This window comes from Passer montanus, unplaced genomic scaffold (genome assembly GCF_014805655.1).
Source record: "Passer montanus isolate IOZ18808 unplaced genomic scaffold, ASM1480565v1 scaffold149, whole genome shotgun sequence".
Taxonomy (NCBI): domain Eukaryota; kingdom Metazoa; phylum Chordata; class Aves; order Passeriformes; family Passeridae; genus Passer; species Passer montanus.
Window position 1 is genome coordinate 90,295 of NW_024361940.1, and position 18,838 is coordinate 109,132.

General features: G+C 38.5%; 1 protein-coding gene across 1 annotated transcript in view; it reads left to right on the forward strand.

Annotated features, from left to right (window-relative positions):
• RSF1 (remodeling and spacing factor 1) overlaps positions 1–18,838 on the forward strand; it is a 67,732-nt gene that overhangs the window by 26,310 nt on the left and 22,584 nt on the right. The window contains exons 3-9 of the mRNA XM_039701113.1: positions 3,636–3,728; positions 4,351–4,556; positions 6,893–7,050; positions 10,748–12,468; positions 14,931–15,128; positions 16,310–16,414; positions 17,766–17,845. Of these exons, the coding sequence (XP_039557047.1) occupies positions 3,636–3,728; positions 4,351–4,556; positions 6,893–7,050; positions 10,748–12,468; positions 14,931–15,128; positions 16,310–16,414; positions 17,766–17,845 (2,561 nt within the window). The remainder of the gene's footprint in view (positions 1–3,635; positions 3,729–4,350; positions 4,557–6,892; positions 7,051–10,747; positions 12,469–14,930; positions 15,129–16,309; positions 16,415–17,765; positions 17,846–18,838) is intronic.

An 18,838-nucleotide genomic window follows, 5' to 3' on the forward strand; every position in this document is an offset into this window, starting at 1 on the left:
AGAATTGTAATGTTATTATTGTCTATACAGCCATGATCACATCTTGCTTAGAAATACAGCATCATGGTAATAGCAACCATACAAATAATGGCACTTGGCAAATCCAGCTGCAGGTGTCCCCCTTAAATGTTGTCTGTAAGTTCTACAGAGGTATGAATTCATCTTGAGATTTGTGTACCCTTTAAGATGGTGATGTTTTTAGGACTGGGAATGTCTTGAAGAACAACCTGCTAAAGATTGTTTGTTAATTCTGACCCATTAACCAACTGTAAAGCATTGATGATAATTTTTAAAAATAGTAATGTAATGATTTATGTAATTTGTGTGTAGTTTGTGTATTACCAAATACTGCGGTTACTGAATTTTGTTAAATTCCTTAATAAACCCAAAAACCATTGCAGCAAACTGAAAAAACCCAACTCTGGCTCGTGAACTTAGGTACCCCACTGGAGCCACTTACCAGTTGTGTGGTAAGCAGAAAGCAGGGTGATAAAACAAGTGTGAGGGAGTAGTTTGGAAAATCTTCTTCAAAGCAGTTTGGAAATTCTTCTTCAAGGAAGCAGTAAGGAAACCCTCCCTCACACCCCTGTTAAGACCAAGTAAGTGTTAATAAATTCTACTTCATTTAACAGTCTCCAGAGGTAACTTGAAGCTTATTCTGGCCAGTGGTTCAAAGGAACCTTGAAGAACAAAGGAATTTGAATATAACTAATTAGAAAGGTATGCTAATATTGTCCCCAATTCAAAGGGGTATGATTAATTTAGAAAGGCAAGGCACGGTGTTGGGAAATACTACAAAAGCCAGGAAAAACTGAAAAGGTGTGGAACCACTGAGAGCATTTTTCCTTGATGCCTGTAATATTGTTCCACATATTATTGATGACATTCTAAGAGGCAAAGTTGACCTGTTTTTCCTTTGTCAGAAACTACTGATGTGTTGCTTTGATAAAACAGGGTTTGATATATTTTAGATGTTTTTATTTACACAGAAACTTTAGTGGAGGACATTCAGACTTACATGCCCTTGATATTTATGCATGTATGTATTATTATGTTTTGTTTATATACCAACTAATTATAAAATATGCCTCACTTGACTGTTGTGCATATAAAAAGTATCATAAAAATTGTTTCTGACCTGTGGCTACTATTTTGACAGCTGGATATATTTTGGGATAGGAAGTGACCATGGTAGTTGAGAGCTCTTTCCCTTCCCTCCTTTCCCTTCCCTCTTTTGGTGGTGAACCACCCAGGTTGGATCCACCAGCATGTGTGTTAGTTTTTTATGAAAGAAAATGGCTGTAGGTCTCTGTGAGTCTAACTTTTGTCCTCTGCACAGGGAATGTCTTGTGGTCATGTGTGGCTGAGGTAAAGAAATGCCTGGTCCTAGGCCTTCCAACAACCAAGAGGGAGCATCCGGCTTAGCTGATTTTGAGAAACGTGTAGTGAGGTCACATTGCACTGTCTCCTGACAAAGTGTTTCACTTAACTACTGTCAAACATAACTTACATTTCTATACAGAGAAGATTTCTCTGCATTGCTCCATCTGAAACCTTCAACCCAAAATCAGCACATTCTGAATACATTTCTGATTGTTAGAATTCAGGTGTTTGTAATCCCACCTAAGGAGACTTCTCTGTCAAGGAGACTCCTCTTTTGTGTTCCATTTTCCTCATTTAAAGTGAACATTTGGCATGGTAATAGTGTTGGATGCCATCATAACTGCTATGGAATTATTTAAGAGAGATGTTTCAGCATTTTTTGCAGGGTGGGAAGGTGCTGACCACTCTTTGCATGCAAAAGCCAGGAGTTTCTGCAAGCAGCAGTTTTGTGATCAGTGTGAAGCATCCACTCTGGGAAGGCAGAGACTGAGATTTCAGCAGAGCCTGGATCAATGAGATGTGTAGTTCAGGGTTGTGACAGCACTTGTCAGGAGAAAGCACAATTAGCTGGTTTTTTAATTGTTCAAATATAGTCATTTCAGTTTGAACAGATGCTTCATCAGCTCTGATGTCTCAAAGCTTTTGCTTTGACAGTCATACACTTCGTAACACATGAAGCTTCTCATTATTGCTCTCACACTTAATGACTAAGTAATGAACAGCGACTGGCATATGCCCTGAGCAAGGGTTTTGATGCACAGTTTCCCAGCGTTCTTCATATTACATGGCTGAAAAGGAGAGAGAAGGTAGAATAGCTTCATTTTGTCAGTGAGCAGCAATTGTCTCCTGCTGTGAGCTTTGGCTTGGCATCAGAGAAGTCCCTGTGTAATATTCTTTAACCTCAGATCAAGAAAAACTGCTCTTCAGCAGGATCCCTTGTGACCAGAGTGCCCTTCACTCTTTTCTGTAGGTCACAGCTTAAAGTCAAAGAATGCTTTATGGTGTGGCTGAGCTGACCGAACTGCAGGCTTACCCTTGTACCACCTGAGAAATGGTGTCAGTACTAGGGCTAGTGGAGGGTTGGTAGTGTGGCCGTGGGAACAGGGGATGGGTGGCAGCCCCTTTGCTTGGTTGGAGCCCAGGTGGAGTTTTACATTATCAATCAGTTAATCTGTACTTCTGGTGGGTGAAATTTAGGATTATTTTTCCTGCTGTTTCCAGAGAAAGCTGCATTCAGATGTGATTGGCAGGTTTCTAAGTAGCTTGGTAACTGTATCTTATGTATAATAATTTGTTGACTGGGAGACTGCACTGTTCTGATTGAGTCCAGCCTTACAGACTGAAGGGCAGCAGCGCCTCTTGCACTGATTTAACAGTTGTGATTCAGCAGTGGCACTGCAAAATAATTCTGCCTGGAGGTGTAGCTGTGATCAGCTTTTGCCTCCTCATGGATATTTCCACTGGAATAGCCTCACTGACTGGAGATCCCACCATGTGTCCTCAGTTGATGAGCAGCTTGTCTCTTCATGACAGTTGACTTAAGAATGTCTGAGTTGTTTAGGAGGAGAGGGAATTTCTTCTTCACCTTTATTATTTGAGTTTATGCTGATTCAATCTATTTCTCCTCTACTGCTGCTTTTTTCTGGTGATAGGATTTTTCCCTCCATATTGGTGCGGTTGAATTTATTCCCTTTAAATAAATTGAAATTTGCTATATTTAAAATATTTTTAAATATTTGTCAAGCAGCTTGAAGCTCAAGATATTTTGTAAAGAGGAATAATTCCACAGTGCAGAGTGAGTAGCAGTTGCATTTGTTATCTGCAGTACAGTTGTAGGACTTAGAGGGCCCCAAGAGACCCTGACAACTTGTCTGCTAAGTGCTGCAAGGAGATATAATAGGAAGTCATGTCTGCTTGAGAGAATTTATATTCTAAATAGACAGAAATAGAAAAATGTGAGATATGTGCACAGCAAAGACAATAATACCTTCCCATTCCAGATCATGCTACCTAATTTAGGATGTTTAGAGAATGTGGTGATGATTAGGAACTCGATGATTTCCTCTTCCATAAAAATTCAACAGTGCTTGCTAACGTGCCTCAGTTTTACTTTTTGTTTTTCTGTAAGACTTTCTGACTGCAATCCCAAAGAGATCATGTGTAATTAATTACGGTAGTAAGGTACTACTAATAAAGTTTAAAGTTGCTTTTTTCTCCTAACCTTAGAAATATGCTTATTTTGTTTGTAACAGATATGTCAAGAATTCAACAGCACTTGGGCTTGGGAGATGGAAAAAAAAGGATACCTAGAAATGAGTGTTGAATGCAAACTGGGGATTCTGAAGGTATGCATTCATCAGCTAAGGTTCTAAATTACTGCTTCCTCACTCACTTTAAGGTCTTGCAAACTTTGCTTGACTGAACCATAAGCGCATATATTAAATATAGAGCTGATCTTGGAACAGACATATTATTATTCATTGTGGTAGAATGGACCCAAACTGCATGTTTGCATATTTTTCACACTTTGTGTGAAAATAGTCTCATGCTTACTGCTTTGTCAAGAGCTCTTTGCCTGTGTAATACACACTTTGAAATGTATTTGTTACCTTGCTGAATTCCAAAGGCAAAATGGGACTTCATCGTTTTGTGGTCTTGACAAAATTGTCAGGGTTGGTTCCAAGTTATGTATGGGTTCTATTGTAGAATGAGATAATTTTGTGCTATGTAATGAAATTTGAGAATAAGCTTTCTAAGCTAGCCAGGTTGAAAAAAAACCCCAAAACTAACCCTTGTCTCTCATTTAAAAACAACATGGTCTGGAAAAAACTTGTAGCTACAGCTGACACACAGATCCAACAGAGAGAGGCCTAAAAACAAGTTCCAAATAACATTGAAATTAAATGAGCTGATTTTTTTCTTTCTGTTTATATTTTTGATATCTTACCAGTCTTTTTACTTTTTCAGTATCTCTGTGAATGTCAGTTTGATGACAATCTAAAGTTTAAGAATATCATTAACGAGGAAGATGCTGATGCCATGCGTCTGCAGCCCATTGGTCGGGACAAGGACGGCCTCATGTACTGGTATCAGCTGGATCAGGAGCATAATGTCAGGATGTACATAGAAGAACAGGATGACCAGGATGGATCCACATGGAAGTGCATTGTTAGGTATTCCTTTTTTTTTATTTTGTGCAGTTTTTAGCTGTTTGTGACTTGTGCTCAGAAATGTATTTAAATAAATCTTCATTTCTCACACAGTAGGATTCAGGACATTGGGATTTTCTGCATTGACATCTATGTTCTAGTGAAAAATCATGTACAGAAATAACTCACAGATTTGTTGGTAGCAACCATCACATAATTTTTTTCCTGCTAGTTCAAGCTGCAATGAATATATAGACAGGGTAGCCAGAGAAGACTGTCTTAAGGATGATGGCTCCATATTCCTTACTGGTCAGCTAAATGCCTTAGAAAATAAGAATATTCTTCCTTCCTTAACTTGAGTTTTGTTAGGAAAGCTCCAAGTGGACAGATTTGTTCTTGGGGAAATTATATTGCAATTACTCCTGTTGGAAGGAAGCCAGAGGAGGCCAAGGAGATGCTCGGAGGGCTGGAGTGCCTCTCGTATGAAGACACACTGAGAGACTTGTGATTGTCCAGCCAGGAGAAGAAAAGGATCCAGGAAGAACTCAGAGCCCTTTCTAGTATCTAAAGGGGCTCAGGAAAAGGGGAGAGGAATTTGTTAGAGAGGCATGTCTTTTTTAAGCAACCCCTTGTGTGAGAACACGAGGCTTGACTCCATTTTCATCAGAAGGCTGATTTATTATGTTATCTATTATATTAAAATACTACATTAAAACTGTACTAAAAGAACAGAGAGAGAAGAAGGATCAGAAGGCTACAAAGACAAGAAGAATAGGAATGCATAACAAAATCCTGTGACTGCTCACAGCCTTGGCACAGGTAGCTGTGATTGGTCACTAACTGAAAACAATCCACATGGACCAATGAAAGATACACCTGTGACATTCCACAGCAGCAGATAGTTATTGTTTACATTTCTTTCCTGAGGCTCTCAGCTCCTCAGGACAGGAAAAATCCTAGCAGAGGATTTTTCATAAAATATCATGGCTACAGGCTACAGTAGTGACAGGACAAGAGGGAATGGCTTCAAACTGACAGAGAGCAGAAGAGTTTTATTCCAAAGATTATTACAGAAGAGTTCGGTGAGAGTGGTGATGCAGCAGCACAGGTTGCTCAGAGAAGCTGTGGCTGTCCCATTGCAGGAAGTCTTCAAGGCCAGATTTGGTAAGGCTTTGAACAACTTGGTGTTGTAGATGTCTGTGCCCATGGCTGGGAAATTGGAAAGGGTTGGTCTTTGAAGGTCTCTTCCAACACAAACTATCTGCAGGTTATTTACACTGCCATGACTTCAGTAACTGAGGGAGTCATACGGAAGTGTTTAATCCAGTATCGACAGGACATAAAATGATAAGCATCACTACGAGTTACATGTATACAGTTGTTGTGGGGAATAAAGTAAATATGTCCAGACAAACAGATTAAGAGCTGATCCATGCATCATCTATCTCTTCCATGCGTTATAGGCTCCAAAATTCATTGCCGAAGGAAAAAGAAACCAGGGTTCTGCTGGGAAGGTTCTAACGCTCCACACTCACAGCTGAAAGCCACAGTAATGCATTAAGAAATTTGAAATGGTTTTAAAACTCGTGAGACTCCATATATTGTAATTGTTGCAGGCTTCCTTTCTTTCTGAAAACCTGGGAAGAACAAATTGCTGAACATTGACTTTGAAAAACAGATGTGAGCACCTTATTATTCTAATTCATTAAGAAAGCAATGACTGTACAGTCATGGCTCAAATTCTTTATAAATTAAGATGAGTTTTTTTAAGATGTGCAGTTTAAATAAGGAGTTACAGTGCACTGAGATTCATTCTCAGACCGGTGTGCACCAATGATTTTGCTGTCATAACTTGATGGAGTTTTCTAGACAACTTGGTGTTTGTTGCATGTGCTGAGTATAAGCACTTGCAAAAAATTTGCTGTTTGCTTTTGCAGATTTCACTCAAATGATATGGTTGCTTCTTTGGTGCATGAAGAGAGCTGTAGTTTATTCACTGCTGAAAGAAAAAAAAAGAAATAGCAAAGAATAATCAGTGATGGTTAAGGAGAGGGTAATGAATAACAGAATAATAGTAGCAGCTTGGATCCAGACCCAACAGGAGTTGAGTTGAGATAGATAAATAGATAAGGTCCTTCCAAAAGCAATATTTTTATTTTGGTATGGATAAATTGAAAGGTTTCTGACTGCAAAGGTGCAGCCACTGGCGGGACAAGCATTTCAGTTTGCTTGTGTTTTCACTATATAACTCTATAAGGTTTTCAGGGTAATTAATTTAAGCAGATAATCTTTGTTTACTCTTTATGAATCCCTGTGGGGTAAGTAAGTGGCTTATCAGAGAATGTGTTTTTCTCTTCTAGAAACCGCAATGAGCTTGCCGAGACCCTTGAGCTCTTGAAAGCGCAAATTGATCCTGCTCTGTTGAAAAACAACAATTCTCAGCAGGAGAATTCATCACGTGAAAGTCCAAGCATAGAAGATGAAGACACCAAAAAGGGTGAAGAAGCAGCTACACAAGGTTTTCTGCCTTCTTTTCTCAAAGCTTAAATGTTTTTCTGTGGTAGTGTTAGAATTTTCAGCCTCACTGAAAAAGCAAATCAAGTAAATATTGAATACTTTGAAATTCTGAATATATTTGTAGGTTTTTCAATGCATATTTAATCTCAAACATTTATAGGAAGACAGCTGTGTAAAAATGTTTTCTCAGTAACTTTTTTTTGGTATATTTTGTATAATATTGTAAATGCTCATTATTGTATGTTTTTGTGGAGCATTGAACCACTGCCAAACTTCTCCTGTTTTAGCAACATTAAAATTTGAAAAAGAAAAGAAATCTGCTTGTGCAATGCCGTGATTGAAATCAAGACTGTATTGGGTGTGGTGTTTATTCTTGCTTTTGAGTTAGAATCAGAAAAATATAGGTTATCTCCTCAAATGTTTCACATTTTGACACAATATTTTAAGAAGACATGAGCTTAACTTAAAACAATTTAAAATGCTCAAACACTGTTGAAGTGAGGCTGTCCTTATCTGCCTCCATTATATTGTTGTTATTAAAATCACAGAATTATTTAGGTTGGAAAAGATCTCCAAGATCAAAGCCAAGAACCTTTTCCCTTCCTTATTATCATGTCATTGTATGTATTTAGTAACTTGCCTGACTTGTTGGTTTGTGCATTGGTTTTGCTAAGTATCAGTCAGCCTGAAGTATTTGACTTTATAAGAATCTGGTCTTCTCTCAGGTCATGAAAAACTAGAAGTTTGTTATCCCAAGTAATTTTACCCCAGTTTTACTACCTGGTTTTATTATTTTCTTAAAATTCAGGAAAATATTTTTACAATCAGAAGCAAAAGTTAAGTATTCCAGTGTGTTAGTAGGTGTTTCTGCAAATGTGTGGAAGTTACTTGGATATGTAGAATTAGCCAAGGCTTCTCTAGGTTTTGAGTATCAGAGAGGAGGAATTAATATTCTGTTCTTCTTTGCAACAAGCGGTGTAGAACAAAAGAAATATTTAGGTAAAATTGGAGTTGTTGTGGAAGTACTAAGAGATGATTGTAGAAATGACAGTAAATTGTGACAAAACCCAGCAGAATTATCTTTCAGTCTAAGGCATTTCCAGTATCTTACTCTGCATGTAAGTGCCAACACAACCTGCACAGTTACCAACACTGCAGAATTAATTCCATGTCCTGATTTTGCTTTTCTCTCAGTCAAGCCAACTTAAATCATCTGATTGAGACCTCTTCTTCAGATACTATTTTGCTTTACATTGAATTCAGGAGCAGCCATTTGAAAACATTTTACATGTCCTTACTGTAGATAATTCCCCAAATCCTGTGGCACACTCTCCTGGCTCAATACTTGCATTAGGCATTGGTGTAAAATCACCTCTAGGCACTAGTTTCAAGATCATAGAATAGTTTGGGTTGGAAGGCATCTTTAAAGGCCATCTCTTAGTGCAACCTCCCTGTGATGAGCAGAGACATCTCCAACTGGATCAGTTTGTGCAGCCCCCATTCAACCTGACCTTCAACACTTCCAGGGATGGAGCAGCCACAGCTTTGCTGGGCAACCCTTACAGTAAAGATTTTTTCCAAATTATCTAATCTGAATCTCCTTTCTCTTAGTTTAAAGCTCTTCCCCTTTATCCTGTCACTCCATGCCCTTGTCAAAAGTCTTGTAAGACCCTTTAAGTACTGGAAGATGCTATAACATCTTTCCTGATCCTTCTCCAGGCTGTCTCTCAGCCTGTCTCCACAGCAGAGGTGCTCCAGCCCTATGAACATCTTCATGGCCTCATTCCTACAGGTCCATGTCCCATGTATGTAATGAATAATGAAATTATTTACATTTGCGGTGATTTGAGTGCTGTCAGTGTGTTCACAGAACATTCCTTAGAGTCTTTCAGTTGAGAAACTGAAAGTAGTATCTCCTCCTTGTAGTCCAGGGATTGCACTGAAGGCCCTACTAAGATGTAGGGAAACCATGCTGGAAGACCTGACACTTTCTGGCTTTGGCCGTTTTCGGTGTGTCGTTAAATTAGTGCATACAGATACATGGTAACCTAACCCAGTGCTTACATATTTACTGGCCTGACTGACTCTAGTAGTGTTAGGAGAGCTTGTGCTCTGACTGAGTCTTTTCATGTATATATGAAAGGTTTTGTGATTAGTTCAGGGAGTTAAACTATAGAACATCTGCTGATTTTTGGTATGGAGAGGTTTTGGAATTCTGGTGATCCTTAATGAAGTTTGGGAGAAAGCTGTAGGTGGTGGGAAGAAATGGCTGAGCAAAGTTTAGACAGACAGAAATAAAGGAGAGTGGAAGAATTTGGACACAGAGAAAATACTTCATTCTCACTGTTACAGACAGATACCTTTGCAGAGGCAGTTAAAAGGGCTCTGAATGGGCATCGCTTCTATGAAGGGGGAAAAACCAGCCTTGAGCCTTCAAAATGTGCACCTCTAAAGCACCTTACCACTTCTGGAGCCTTAGAGATGCATCTTTACTGTACTGATAGTGAGATTTATCTGGATACATGCCTTGTATTTGAAAATAGATCTGTGAATTCCTCCTCACTGTTCTTTTCTAAAATGCTTAATTTCTTTGATGTAATTGTTAGCTGTCATGTCCTTTCCCTTGTATATTTTTAACCACATCCAAAAGCTCTCATCATGAAAAAAAAAAAACTGCACTAGCTCAGCTGGAGAGGGGTGAGGTAGAAGAAAAAAAAATCCATCTTTTTGTTTGCCGTTGTGGCATGCCTGCAAAAGCATCTTCCGGGTGGCAGGAGCTGCTGTTCTGGTATATACAGTGCTATTGTATTTGCTTCTTCTAATTAGTTCTTTTTCTAGTTGACACAAAGTGGTTGGCAAAATACAAAAACCTGAAGTATCATGAGACTGTGTTCAAAATAAATAACAAGCTGAAGTGCATAGTGACAATATATAAATAGCTGTATGGTTTATTCTAAATGCTGGAGCTGTACTTCAAGCCCTAATGATCTAAATCTTAGTTAGCAAAGTGGAATAACCTGATTCTTTAAGCTCTGCAGGTTTCCTGGGATATGCTACTATTCACTGCATGTTTTAAAAACTGCAGGTGAAGTGAGTGTAGAATATTGTCTGCATGTAGGAGATGTAGTCATTGCCTGGAGAACCTGGATGAATTTTGCCATAAGCCATAATGCTGAATGTCTTTTCCCTGAACTGGTGAAATACAATAGCTAAGTGTATCTTGAAATAAAAACATGTACAAACAGGGGACTCATTTCTCTAAGGAATGTCTCTTGAAGGCCATGGAATCTTACACTATGTTCTGTTTTCTGAAATAGCCCAGAGACTCAAGTGAGATTTCATGCCTCTGCCTAGGTTTTATGTATCCTCTGGAAGTATTGTGGTAATACTGAAGAAGGGACTGAGATGTGTATTGAAAGAAGAATAAATCTAGAGTTCTGCTGCTGGCTTCTGAAATTTAGGTTTATCTTGATATATAGCTAGACTGAACAGTGGTTCTATAGCTAGAAATTGTCAGCCCACTTGTTTAATGACAGTGTTAGTTAGACAAGCCAGATTTCTACTAATTCAGTGAGAGAAGAGTCCTTTGTGTGAAACTTGGGCTGTCAGGTTTTTTAGGTATGCCTCTGTTTTGATGAAGTTCTCTGTAATCCTGTAGGTCCCTTGGTTGTTTCTTAGCTGTTTTTCTCTGTCAACAGAAAATCAATTGAAAATCAAAGAAGAAAAAGAGGCGGTAGAGGAACAGTCAGTGGAATCGGAAAGCCTTCCTCCTCCTGTGGTCAAAGAAGACGAAAATGCACTTAAAATTGAGAAGGTGGAAGAAAAAGAAATTATAAAACTGCCAGTAATAGTGAAATTAGAAAAACCTTCAGAACACAGTGAAGAAAAGCAGACTGTCAAGGAAGAAAGTGACTCCTTTAAAGAAAATGTCAAGCCTGTTAAAGTAGAGGTGAAGGAAAACAAAACAGAACCCAAAGACCTAAAGGAAGTGAAAATCTGTATGGACAAAATAGCAGTTCATGAGCCAGAGAGGTTAGAATTTTGTGTTAATGTCAAAACTCCACAAGAAATTGTGGAAAAATCTGTGGAAGAAAGTGAAAAACTTAAAAATGACCAACAAGCAAAAATACCACTTAAAAAGCGAGAGATCAAACTGACAGATGACTATGACAGTCCAATAAAAGGGCCCCTGTGTAAATGTGTTACTCCAACAAAGGATGTCTTGAAGGAAGAAGGGAAACCAGAAGAAGAAGCTTTTAAGAGAGTCCCTACCATTACTGCTCTATGTCCTGATGGAAAGGTTCTAGTAAATGGAGAGGTTAGCTGTGAAAAAATAACCCCAAGTGTCATACAAAATAGTAAGTCAGAGCACTCTGCTAGTGCTATGGAAGACAGCACCTCATTAAAAGAGAAAAATGGAAAAAGTGGGGAAAAAGTATCAGACTCCCTAAATTCTGTTATAAAAACATGTGAGATTGAGAAAAATGCAGTAACTGTGCTGAAAGAGATCGGGGCTGTGGTCTCCGAGGTTTCTAATCAGAAAGTGCCTTCAAAGGAGGAATCTAGTCCTGTGGAAAAAGAGTCCCTTGACAGCACAACTACTGAGACAGTAGCAGAAGAGGCTTCAAACTCTGAAGACTGTGCCAAAACAACTGAAGAGAAACAAGCCACTGATCTCAAAAATGACAGCATGCCATCACCCAAAGAATGTTCAGAGAAGCTAGAGATGTCCCCAAAAGCATCTGCTCCTGCAGAACTGCCTAAGCTTGCACTAGCTGATGAAGAGACTTTGAAAAGTAAAGATGACCCTGAGGAGAAAAACGACTCTCCAAAAGCTTCTGAGATACCTCCTGCATCCACTTCACCTGTTACAGTAGAGAAACCTGTTCTGGAAAAGGAGGACTCTGATAGTAAAATGGCTCTACCTGAGGAGAGCAAAGTAGAAGAAAAATCCAGCCCAGAAAAACAAGAGGAAGAGCCAGAAGTTGCCAAAACAGAGCCAGATAGATTAGGTGATGCCCATGCATCTAATCTAGAGGACTCCTCAGAGAGTAAAAAAGAATCTCCAGTACCTAAAAGCAAATTTAAATATAAGCTAGTTTCTGAAGAAGAAACCTGTGCAACAGAAAATAAAGAAATAACTTCTGAAAGACAAAAAGAAGGAATTAAATTAACCATCAGGATCTCTAGTCGGAAGAGAAAGACAGAAACACCGCCAGAAGAGGTCAGCATTGGCCGCACGTTAAGGCGGTCACCAAGAATATCCAAGCCTACTCCAAAAGTTGTGGAGACTCGGGATCAGAAGCCTGAGAAGAAACGACCTGAAGAGGAAGAGGAGAAACCTGCAGCAGCACAAAAACCAGAACGAAAAGAAGATGCAAAAAAACAAGAGAAGGAGACAAATTCTAAAGTTAACAAGGTAAATATAGTTTTATTACTTGGGAGTAAAGAAAATCCCCAGTCTTATCTACAAGGAGAATATATTCTTACATAGGAATACTGAGGATTATGTTCCTTTGGTCAGCTTTTGCAAGAAACCAGTTTTGCAATCCAGTTAGTGAGCTCAACCAATTTAAAAACACCCCTTAAGAGAGTGCTAATATCTGTTGACTTTTTATAAGCTTTGACAGTTTATAAAATCTGTCACTTAAACCAGCCTAAGTAGGACAAATCAACCTGAGTGAATTGTTCTAAAAAATAGCACGATCAGATGTGAGTCTTTCAGCTGTGTGGCTGAATAGAGACTTGTAACCCCTCTGGATTTACTAGATGGATACTTGTTGGTGTCTGGTTGCTCAGAATGATCATAAGATAAAAAGGAACCAACAAATGGGGAAGAATAAAAATATTATGACTTCTGTTTCTAAGTAAAGCTAAAGGTATTGTTGTGGTGAAATCATGATATATTTAGCTTTTCTCACACGTGTGATGCACATTTTAATGTGGGTACAGGATTTTGTTTCATATTAACTTCTGTTTGTGCAGAAGAGATCTTTAAAAGTAAATGATGTAAATACATCACAAAGTTAAACATATGTTTGTATGGTGTGCTTCTGAGACTGTGTATTTATAAATAACTCTTTATTAATTTATCTTCTGTTTTCTCTGGATATGCAGCACGAAACAAAAGATGAATGAGTCTATATATTTTAAGTCCACTTTTTAAAATCAACTTGTAAAATCCTATTAATTTTCCACTGCAATATATTTTTGACTGATGTAGTTTTCCCAAAGCATTCACTCATTTAGAATGTGAAAGAAAGTTGGATAACCTTTATAAAATGAACAAATGCTTGATTTTTCAGTGAATGGTAACATCTGTACTGAAAAATGCTGTCACATGCACGGGGAAATGAAAGACAAATTTTTCATTTGAAGATTTTAATTAAAAAAGAAAACATGTGAAAGTAAGAGTGATTGTAAATCCTTAAAGTTATTAGAATTTTGAAGTACTGTTGCTACAGGTGTTTTAACTGTTTTAACTTGATTTCTATTTGTGAAAGAGCAAGAGATCTAAAGATGTTTCCTTTTCTAAAATAATTATGATAGAGGAAGATGTTTGAGGCTGTTAAGCTTCTGTCATTTAAACAGGATGAAGAATACTAAGGTCTTTAATAGCTTACTTTATATCTTGGGGTTCCTTTTCTTTTTAAAAATGGATCTTACAAAAAACCCAATTTGAAATTGTGATGCTGTATGATGAGTCTGTAGCCTAAATTGAGACTCTGTAAGGGATTTGAAGTACCTTTGTGCTAAAGCTAAAGGAACAGTAAAATCTCTATAAACAAGTAGAAACTGGTGTTAAGAACCTGAAACAAAATTTTACCAATATGACAAATGCTGCTTTGGTACGAGTCCATCCTGCAGGAGAAATGGAATAATTTGTGCATTTTCATATTCTATCCTTTTTTATTCATCCTGCAGGATACATAGAATATTTTTTGCATTATTCAGCTTATTCAGGTCTGTGAATAATTTAGTCAAAATCCAAAAAATATTTTGAGTTTAAAAAGCTGGAAAAATTATTTTCTGTTTTCAGTGGGAAGTGGGTAATAAGTTGTGAGAGAACAACAGGTGTGAGAAACATGTCAGTCAATGGGAATAAAAGTTTTTTCTGTTTGACATGTTGCTTTAAATCTAAAATATCTTAGTTGCGCAAAATAGTTTAAGTAATTCGGAATAGTCTTCTGAATTTTAATTGAAATCTGGTTTTTATTCAAAATATGGTAATATATATATTCAAAATATTTTCATTCATAATACAGTATATGATAGAAAGGGGTAAGTGCCACTTTGATTAGCAAAAAAGAAGCACCAGGTGAATCATGTTTCACTTAAGGAAAATAATGAAGTATAAACATGAAAGAAGAGCTAGATATGCACTTAAGTTATGCACTTAAAAGGTGCAGTGATCTTATTTCAGAAACAAACACATTTTCCAAAGTAAAAAAAATGCATAAACTTTTTGGGGAGGCAGGTGGGAGGAAAAAAAAAATTCTCTTTGGGTTGGAGCAAGTTATCATGAAAAAGTCAGAAAGTTTAAGTGTGGAATTTACCATGTGCACTATGAATTTTGCATTGTCGAATAGAATAGAAAAATAGAAAAAAAATGGTCTGAGTGGAAAAATTTGTCTTCCTATTTCTAAATCTTATTCGAAAATTTCTTTCTGCACATAGATGCAATTTTTTTCCCTTTATCTCGTTGCATTTTAAGGATCTTGGAAAGACAACATATTCATTGAAATGCTTTGCTGTAAATTTACTGCAGCTGTTCTGACTGAAATGAATCACTTTACTCTGGAGGCAAATATTTTTTTTAAGATCTGGGAAGAAACTCTGTGGGCTTCCTTTGTGTTTTTTCTTTGAAATGGTGTCTCATAGAGAAGCAAAGTTCGGTGGACGGGTACGCGGACACGTGGCAGGTGGAAATACTCAAGTAATGAAGAGACTGAGGATTCTGAGAGTGAAAAAAACTCTGCGGAGGAGGAAGAAGAGGAGGAAGAGGAGGAAGAAGAAGCTCCACCTGCTGATGACGATGAGCCCTGCAAGAAGTGCGGCCTTCCCAATCATCCTGAGCTGGTAGGATGTGGGGGAAGCTTGTGGGTTGTTGTGTCAGATTTGGTGGATTGGCTTTGATGGTGTCTGAAGGCACGTCATTCTTCAGGGTGGCCTTGTGTTGGGAGTATCTTATAGTTTTTATGTGCTAAACTCAGGGCTAGCTGAGTTGCCTAGAATAAAGAGGAAAGGATGTTATTTTTCCTGTTTGCCAAAACAAATATAGAACCTTTTACAGGGTGTAATGCACCTTAGCCAATTGAGAATCAGTCTGGGTGAGGCTTTGAGGTTGTGCCTGCAGTTGTAATCAATACAGAGGAAGCAGCATTAAAAAGAATTCCAGCAGTGTGATGTCTACTTTCCAAGGCATTAGTGACCACATAGCTGCATAGTCATCTTCATTAGATCTAGCTGAGGACTGAGTACAGTGAAATTCCAGACAGAGCACAAGATTTTGCTGTTTCTTGTGGTTCTCACTTATTTGTGGTAGAGACTGTCATGAATTCCTCTGTTTATCTGGGAAATCATCATATACAGTCCTGAATCCCAAAAATAAGCCCACTCTTGGATGTTTGACAGACATCCTGGCATAGCTGAGAGAAAGTTTGCCCTTTAGGATGTTAGAGATAAATATTTCAGTAGATATAAACACAGCTTATGCCAGCTTTGTTCTCAAGTTTTATGGAAAAGGATATCTCAAATTTTACCCAGCTAAGTATGAACTTCTAGTAGTTGCCTAGTTGTGGATGCCCTGCAAACCTGCAAGACTTTGTTCCTGCTGCCCACGTCATAAATTTATCCTGACTGAGGAAAAAGGCCAGGTTTTCTGCACAGGGAGCAGAGAGCACAGGGAAAACAGGTAATACCATGTCTTGTTCAGATGGAGTTTTCCACTTAGTCTAGGATCTGGAAAGTGTTACCAGATTCTACACTAAGAGCACATAGTCTATGTAGTCCGGTAGTACTAAGTACTGAGAAGATACAGTAAGAGGAAATGTGGTGTTAATGTGGAAAACTATGATAAATAAATTTCCCCATGAAAACCACCCTTGGCCCTGGAAGTGTGTTACAGGATAAATGGTACAGGGCTTTTTTTTTTTTGTTTTGGCGCAGTCCAAACACTTCTGTGTTGGCTGGGGAAATAGTTGTGGAGTTTGTTACACGTGAATGCCAAAAGATACTCACAACGTGTTTTGTTTGCACAGATTTTGTTGTGTGACTCTTGTGACAGCGGCTACCACACAGCCTGCCTTCGCCCTCCGCTGATGATCATCCCTGATGGAGAGTGGTTCTGCCCGCCTTGCCAGCATGTATGGTTCCTGTGTGACTTCACTCGTCCTTGCAGCTTTCCTTGTGGTTGTGGAGATTGGCTGGAACTTTAACAAGTCCTTTTTATAATCTTTTTTGTCTGTTAACAAATAGACTGGGATGAATGGTGGGACTGGTGATCTTCCCTCTTGTCCATTAGTAAAACTGAATTTGTGATGTGGTCTTCTCTTTCTTAGTTCTGGTAGTGATGAATGACTGCGTGTTGCTGATTTTTAGATGGGAATCTCCAGTCACACTGATTATCTCCCATCTCTGATTAAATCACCAGATTAGCACAGCATTAAAGATATAATGTCTTAAATTTTCCCAAAAGAAACATTTAAGTTATTGTCCGGTAAGCAGGAACAGTAGGCAACAAGGGATGGATCAGTGGCCAGAGCAAGCAGCTGTTTCTGAAGTGTTATTCCTTCTTCAGAGACATTTGCTCAGAAGCTGGTTAGAGAAAGCTGCTGTTCCTGATGAATCTCAGGGCATAGTTTGTCTCTGATGGGAAAGCAAGGGTTGTTCTAGTCAAGTAATAGACAAGTATGAACCCTTATTCCAAGGTTAGAAGCAGGGTTGGTGCTTGGGAGGATAAGGAGAAAGTGTGTGATGCTGCTCTTGTTAAATTAATGGGAAACCATTTGTACACATTTTCAGAATAATCTGCCTGATCCCAACCCCCTTCCTTGGTTTTAGAGAAAGTCTGTGCCAAAAGGGCTGTTGCCTGACAGTAAACTAGTGACATTGGGCATGATGTGAGATGACTCTATTTGGTGCTGGTTTTTAGTTGTCTTCTGAGGAGTGTTTTTTAGCAGTGATAATTTTGAATATGTAAGAATGTTTTCTTTACACTTTTAGTAATAGCTTATCCTTGTTCTGTTGCTATTAAAGTACTCTTCAGAATGAAAAATGACAGTTTGTAAAAGGGTGAAGAGCATCCTTGGAAATAGTATAATGAGGGCATTAACATGGACTAAGGCACAATTTTTCCATAAAAAGTAATTTTTGCATACAGCTCCTTGAGTATTTGGTAAGGAAATGATCCTAAGGTGTATTTCTGCTTTTTGCTGCAGTGCCCACTGAACTCATCGAGTTCCAACCTCCTTTGCCATGAGCAGGGTCCCCTTCCACTAGACCAGGTTGCCCAAGGTCTCATCCAACCTTGACTTGATGGTGGAGCTCATGTTTTAGAAAGACAGGCTTTATTGTAAAGCCTTGTTCATTGAAGAGGAGCCTCCAGTAGCAAGGCTTCTTCCAGATAAAGTCTGAGTGAATGAAGAGTCTGAATGTTACTTCAATGTGAAAATTGCTGATTATGAAATAAACTAATAGTCTGTTTCCTTCCTTCAGAAATTACTCTGTGAAAAATTAGAGGAACAATTACAAGATCTGGATGTTGTCTTAAAAAAGAAGGAGCGTGCAGAACGCAGGTACTGTTGTTTGGATGCACTCACAGCAGTGCTGTGCTGGGGTGGTAATAATTGAGCAAGCATTAAAATTACTGGGGACTGGGGAGAAAAGCAGTGATGAGACTGGGAACTGGTAACACCAATTTTGAATTCCCACCAATTATTGCTGGCTCAGTGCTGGGACAGCTTGCAACAAGGGAGGAAAAGTACAATAACTGGAAAAGATAAGCAAATACATTTGTACTAAAATTTGGTTAAAGTGCCTGAACACAGATTTGACTTTCTTGTACCAATAGTTAAAGGCTTTCCAGTACTGGTTCAGCTGACTGTCACTCACATGTAGAATTCCTGCTGTAAGCAAGTTTAAGTCTTGACTTTGCTCCAAAAGTCGTCCAGATTATTGTGGGATTTGAGAGTTGTTACTTTAGATCCTGTTAAACTCTGCTTAATGTACAAGATTATGCAGCAACTGCTGTAGGGCAGTGTGTCAGTGAAGTTTCACAGAGTCGCAGAATATTCTGAGTTGGAAGAAGCTCACAAGGATCATCAACTTCAACTCTTCAGGGAATTGCCCGTGCAGGGACAGCCTTGGCATTATGATCACCCTGCTCTGACCAGCTGTCCACTCTGCCTTTACCAAAGGCTAAATTCAAACGTATTTACTGCATTTAGGAACAACAGCCTCGACAGCTGGAACATTCTATTGGCAGTTTTCAGACCTGGAAATGAGGGACATGAAACACATTCTGCATAATTTATACCTTTTAGGACATATATTGAGTACTTTGCAGAATGTAGTAATGTCTATATGCATTATTAAACAAAATTTTCCATGAATTTTATCTTGAAAGGCAAATTTCACCAGAAGATGAGGCCCTTTTAAAGAAAGTAATTGTGCAGGCTTACATTTGTGGCAGAGACTGTAATATTACATGAGATGTAGTGAGTTAGTGCTGGGAAGATGGAAGCACAGTCTGTGTCTGCTTTCAGCTTTCTTCAAATCTGTTTGTTACT